General features: G+C 46.7%; 1 protein-coding gene across 1 annotated transcript; it reads left to right on the forward strand.

Moving 5' to 3' along the window:
* The first annotated feature begins 4,270 nt into the window (after positions 1-4,270).
* Positions 4,271-4,916, forward strand: LOC117583104. Its single transcript, XM_034271286.1, has one exon. It carries the CDS (start codon positions 4,331-4,333, stop codon positions 4,718-4,720), a length of 390 nt encoding a protein of 129 aa, XP_034127177.1. The 5' UTR covers positions 4,271-4,330; the 3' UTR covers positions 4,721-4,916.
* The last annotated feature ends 1,808 nt before the right edge of the window (positions 4,917-6,724 follow it).

Genomic DNA, 6,724 nt, shown 5'->3' on the forward strand with positions numbered 1-6,724 from the left:
TGATAACGCGCTTTAATTAAAAATCTGCATACATTTTTGGGCACTGCCAAGTCGCGATGTTTTTTGCCCCCATCCCATCTGTATTTTTTCAGTTCGTTTTCTTTCTGCGAAGACACGCCGAAATAAAAAAGGAGAATATCAAAATCAAAAGCGGTGCAGGCTCTTTTATGACAGATCTCACTTTAAAGTTGACGTCCGAACTGTCAGAAAATAACACTTGAAGTCTGTGGAGAAGCAGCAGTCCCCCACGAACCCTTCCCCTGCCCATCCACTGCCCTGCTCCTTCCTGTGGCTGAATTCGTATTATTTCTGAATTCGTATTATTTTGGTGGCTTTTGATGTGAAGTGAAGTTAATTTAGCGAACTTCAACTGACACAAAAGAAATTGCTCAATGATATATATACTTGGACATTTAGAGCGCTACATACATAAAGGTTGCATATTTGTACATCTGTATAAAAGGGCAAGGGCCTCTCTCAACCTTAAGCTGTAATGGCCTTTTGATGAGAACTTGGTTAAATAACAAGTATACATATATGTACATCATCTTATTCGTTGTTCTATAACAGTGAGATAAATTGATTGATGATTTGCTCTTGCATCTTTATTTCAGTGGGAATAATTAACGAAAAGACAGTTCATTTTTGCACGCTTATCCTTCATGGTTGGTTTAACTGTCTGTTTCTTGAATTACAACATTTAAATCTGACTGTTTCCTCATTGGAGTTGGAGCAACAACCTGCTCAGAAGCTCAGGGTTCATGTCATTAGTAAATTCAGAAACTATTTGTATGAGAATTTGCTCACATGTGCTAATCATTCGATCTAGAGGCCCTACAAAAGCGAAAAAAAAAAGAGAATTTAATGGCCACAACACAGAAGAGTTCACTTCTTAAGTTCCCAAAGAGGGAGGGCCACGAACCTTTCACATTTACACATAATAATATTTTGTGCTTTGGTTTTTTGGAAAGTTATTCGAAACGAGATGAGATCGGATGATCTGAACTGAGCTCAGCTGAGCTGATGTGGGGATGGGAGTTTGTGTGTGATTCTCGCAAAGGAACGTAAACAATTTGCAAATGGGCAAAGAGATGCGCGTCGTGGCTGTATCTTAATGATGCGCAATAAAATTATGGCAGAAATCAATAACAGTCGTTGCTGTTGCTGTTGCCGTTGCCCACTTGCAGCAGAGAAAGTAATTATTGGCTGGTCAAGTGGCTCCGACACCCATCAAAATCAACGGACGTCTCTTATCCGATAAGAGGGGCAGTCCAGGGATGGCTGAGAGCTGCCGGATAAGGCGCGGCGCAGATGAAAGTCGCTTGGGGCGTGCGTTAGGATGGGCAGCGTTGGAATCCGTCTCCAGCCTCCTGGGGATGCTGGTGCGGCGGCTCGTTTGCGCCCATCGTCACTTGATTGAAGGCCCAGAATGCAGAAGCAGGCAACAAATCAACGCCAGGCCCCATCGTCAGCACCACACCGCAGAAAGATGAACTGCTTTTGCTGCAGATTGAGGCAGGAAACCATGCAAACTGACCTACAGCAGCAAAATATGCAGGGGCAAGAGCAGGAGTAGAGGAGGCATACGAGGGATACCAACCAGTCCCTCAGAGTTTTATTGATGCAAATTGCACGCCCAGGGCCCTGTAATCAGCTCTGTGGCCGAGGGCTGAGAGCTGTGTGCGTGTAATTTGAGCGACAAGTCGATCCCTTGGCAAAAATCCGCATCTCGATTGTGGAATTGGGTCACATTTCGTAGCGTCGAGCTCGGTTCACTTAACTGCGATGATGGGGCACATACATGGCTAGAACAGGGACGCCACCTAGTGCTCGTTGGAGTCGTTTTGATTGACAGAACCAGTGTTGCTTCGATTCGCCCTTCGGTTCGGGCTGAGCCTTGTCCTTGCCATGTAAGCGGCTTTAAATAGCTTCAATTACAGCTGAAGATTGCATAATGCTGGGGTTCGTTTCCCGCATCTTTTGCATCGGTGGTGGTGGCCGTTGCTCCTGTTTTTCCCCTTTGGGGCTTTGAATTTAATATATCTAGACATTGGGCCGACTGGCTGACTGGCAGGCTGGCAGGCTGGCAGGCTGCCAGAGAGCTTGACGAACGGCAACGGCAACGGCACGCCAGGAGGTCATGTCACAAAAATATCCATTAACACATCATAAAAATTAAAAATTAAGAAACCATACGAGTCGGCAATAAAACCGCAAAGCCTGTAAAATAAAATATCTGTACAGTAAAATAAAAACGCCAAGGCATGCCAAGATAATCGCAGAGCCGACAGACAGTGAGAAAGAGAGACCGAAAGACCGAAAGACAGAGAGACAGACGGGGAGAGAAAAGTGAAACCGGTAATTATGCATTATGTATGCACGCCACCAACGCTGTGGATTAAAGTGGGGAGACGTTGCTGGATGCGAAGAGAAGGAGCCGGAGAGCTGGGTAGCCGGGTAGCTGGATAGCAGGATGGTCAGCCCCGCAGCAACACAAAAGTCAAAGGGGAAGGTGGCGGCAGAGGGCAGCCGCAGGGTACTGGCACTGGCACTGGCACTGGGTACTGGGTACTGAGAGAGCCAGCTTACTGTCTGCCCACGCTAAGTAGGAAATACATTTCTGCGCTTTTCGGCAATTTACGTGCCATGGCGCGCGACCCGCAAACAAAAGACTTAAGCGTCGAGCCTGCAGTACCATAAATTTCACTTAATTGCATCAGGCAAAACCAGAATGCATCCAATCGATAAACAAAAAAATGCAGCCACAAATAAATGAGTCCAGCACGCAGGCAAAATGCTTAATGCCATCAGAGACAAAAACCAGACCAGCGAATAATATGCAAAGCACATAAAATTAAGTAAAAACAAAAGCCCAGGCCAGAACGTTTACCTCCGCTTCGATAGTGTTTCCATTGAAATGAAATGCATGTGGAGCAGGGCTTGGTCTCTCTTCTTCCGGCTGCTACGAGTACACGTATTTATCTTCTTCGTCAGCTGAACATTTGTCTCCAACAGTAGCAGCAACAGCGTCATCATCATCGTCATCACAGAAGCAGTAGCTCATTTTCATTGTGTTGCATGCGGAGGCTCAAGCAGGGGGGCTTCAGTTTTTTGGAAGGCAATGACAGTGAATATGCCGCTCGCAATTTAGTTTTTGTCTTTTTTGTTTGCAGAACCGTTGTAAGTGTTAAAGTCAACAATCGTGAGAAAAGAATTTTATTGTTGTTTCACCTGGGCCTCTGTGTGTGGAGGTGCACTTTTTTCGTTTCGTTTTCATTTTTGTGAATACTGAAGGTCACTTGTGCCTTGATTGCAGCGGCCGCTGTTGACTTGAGCCGCCGAGTGGCTGCGATTTTGTGAAGTTGAATTCTGTTTTCGTATCTTTTTGGCCTTTTTCGACTCTGCTCTCGCCTTTGCCGCATACGAGTATGAGTATGAGTATGAGTATGAGTATGATGCCTGCCAGCGAGACGGCCGGAAAGCCAGAAGACAGCCATCCAGCGGGCCAGCCAACAGGCCAACCAACAGGCCAGGGCAGGCAGCTCAGCTATTGTGGAGCTCACTTTTGTGGCCGTATTTCTCTGGGTTATGTCTCCGTTTTATTTTTTCTCGGGTTTTGTTTTCTTATTCCTCGCTCTCATGTTAAATTGTCCGTTTCATGTTTCTGTTTAAATGTCAGTTGTAATTTGTTGTATTAACCCATACCACATGAATTATGTTTAGTTCGAATGTAATTGATTTGAATGCAATTTGAATGGCAACAGCAACAGCAACAGCAACCACAATGGCAATATTAACAATAACGTCTACAGCTACAGCCAGAGCCACAAATTGAAAATTGCCCTCAACTTTGGCCAAGATTAAATGGAATTATGCAAAAGAGCTGCCTGGGAACAAGGCCTGATCGAAGCTAAAGCCACCACGAGTCGAATGAGAACTTCATCAAGAACTAGGTGCAGCGGGATGAGGTTGCCTTTTCCTCCATGCTGCCATCACAGCAGAATGCGAAACAGCAAAGATCAAATACTCACTTAATACCACTGTCTGTCCGACTGTCAAACTCAACAAGTAATGGGTTAATATTTAGCTCATTCCCGAAAATAGAAAATCTACATTTACGTTGACAACCCTGGCAACAATAGGCCCTGACAGCCGCTGTCATAATTGAAATGTATGATTCTGTATTCATACATTCATTCTGGATTTGTACGCATTAAATCAACAGTCTCAGTTGACGATTCGATCGCCTTACACAATTTTCTTATATTTTGTAAGTTCAAGACGAAAAAAATTCCAAAATAAAAATAAATTATCACGCGAGCTTCGGGCAATGTTTCTAACTGAGACCATGACAGATAGTGTGTGCATATTTTGCTTAGACGAACAGCGACGGCCTCGCCGGATACGCTGCGGACACTCTTTCTGCACGGAATGCTTCGAGCGCTACTTGCAGGTGGGACTTGACACTCGCTGCCCCTTGTGCCGGCAGGACTTTCGAACCCATGCAGGAGGAGAGCCTCCCGCTAATGCGCCCAACACTGGGCAGTACCCATTGGACGAGGACGACTTGGCCATGGACCTGACTGAAGACTTTGGATCCCTTTCCAGCATTGACACTCTGCAGACAGACACTCTGTGGCTGACCCTCACGGAGCAGGAGTGCCGCTTCTTCGATGAGCTCTACAGGGAGGTGCAACTGGAGGACGAACAACGACTATAATAGATCTCTGAAAATTACTCTGTTACCGAACACTGTGGTGCTCGAATGGAGCTTCTTCAGGGACCTATTTAGGTAGATGCACTGGAAGGTGTGCTGCTGGTAGAACTGTGATTTCTGTTTTTGTTTTTCGTTAGTATTTAAGTAATTTATTTATTGCCATTAAATAGCGTTTTAGACATTCTATGAAACCTTATAATCAGCTGTGGTAAAACTTTGATTGACTGAGTGTCAGGCAACCTGTTCCAAGAATATGCTCAAATGTGCCACACCCTACAGTTACCATTTACAAGAGTAAAATCCATAAAATGTATGAGCTCCCATCAGACACTACAACTAGTCTCGGGTTGCCATGTTTGCAGCTCTATCTGGAATCTCTGCTACCCAGTCACGGCTCCTCCATCTGTAGCTGCTAAAGCTGAGCCATCGATCAGCATTTGTATCTCCAGCTATGGTCCAACCGATTCTGGCAGCGGCAGGCGCAACTTAATTAGACGCTTAGACTGGCTAATTGCCAGTCGCAGGATTTGCCGCTCTGGCTGTGGCTATGGCTGTGGCTGCGTCTGAGGCTGATAAATTGATAAACTTCGGCTGCAGATGAACAGCTAATGATGGCCATTAACAGCAGTGACAGCGGCAGTCGCAGCACAGCCGACTGAAAAATGGTGCAAAAATGTTTATTAAATGTTCATGACTGACCGACGCGTCGGTCAGTGGAGCAGCCAGGCAGGCAGGCAGGCCGTACCAGGCCTAGCCCAGCAGCACCCAGCACCCAGCTCCCAGCTCCCAAGAGCTTGGCTTGGCTGCATTTGTTTGTTTGTCTCTTTGGGTCTTTATCTCACGAATCATTTTTGGCTGGCCATTTTGACAGCGTTTTGAGTCAACAACATGGCGCATGCAGCAGATACAAATCTAAGCGGCGCATTATGCAACGGCTGCGGCAATAGCCAGGGCGATCGTGCAATATACAAATGCTAAAACCAAAAACTATCTCATGGATTTGCGCAATTTGTCATCCTGGAATCAGCATCGGCATCGGCATCGGCATCGGAATCTGAATCGGAGTTGCTGTGGAGAAGAGTGGCCAGTGGGGCCACGGGGCACGGGGCACGGGGCATGGGCACTGGCAGTGCGTGTGTGCGGGCGTGGCCGTTGAACAGTTTTTATTGATAAGGCTTGGCAGGCCAGGCCTGGCCCGATGTTGCATTTAGTTGGCCAATTATTAATGCCTGTTGTCGCCGGTCTGCGTGTAATTTGTGGCAGTTGTACCAACCACTGCCGCTGCTGTTGCTGTTGCTGTTGCAGTTACTGAAACGCGATACATATTGGCGATTGCTCATTTATGAATGTCCAGGCGATGGCCGCGATGTTCGATCGTCAATCTTCGAACTTAGCCAAGCTTACATGTGATTTAACAAGCTAACAAGCAAGCGGCTTTATCGCCGATTAGCTGCACTCGATAAGAAGGGGCTTGGGGCTGGGCTCGGGTAGCCGTAGCCGTAGCCGTAGACCAAGTCGTGGCTGCCAGAAGAGTTCATTGAACGCGGCTTTCAACAGCTCGAGAAAAGCGTGGTGTGTGCACCATGCCACATGCAACATTTTTAGCATTTTTATTATCGCAAGTCATTTGTCAAATTGCTAAACTGACATTAAAGCCGCCTTTCCTGTGGGCTGATAAACCAATTTGACATTTCGCGGCGATGATCGATGGATCCCGCGCGCCTGATCCCGGGGAGTCAGTGCAGGCTGGTGACATTTTTGCGCCAATTTCGGTCGCTGGGCCATCAGTTAAGCCAGAGCCACATCAGGCATCAGACCTCCAGACCTCAGAGTGCAGCAATTCGCATTTTTCGCTTTCAGTTTTCCTGCAGCTCTTCGGCTTAAGGTTTTTTTTTTCGGTTTCTTCAGTTTCTTCGGTTTCTTCGTTTGGCGTTTGCATGCGTGGGAGTTGCACGAACTGTGTCGTTAAATAATGCTCCATGTTTGTCCTGCACGAGACCCGCGAAA

Source organism: Drosophila guanche, unplaced genomic scaffold (assembly GCF_900245975.1).
Source record: "Drosophila guanche unplaced genomic scaffold, DGUA_6, whole genome shotgun sequence".
Classification (NCBI taxonomy): Eukaryota; Metazoa; Arthropoda; class Insecta; order Diptera; family Drosophilidae; genus Drosophila; species Drosophila guanche.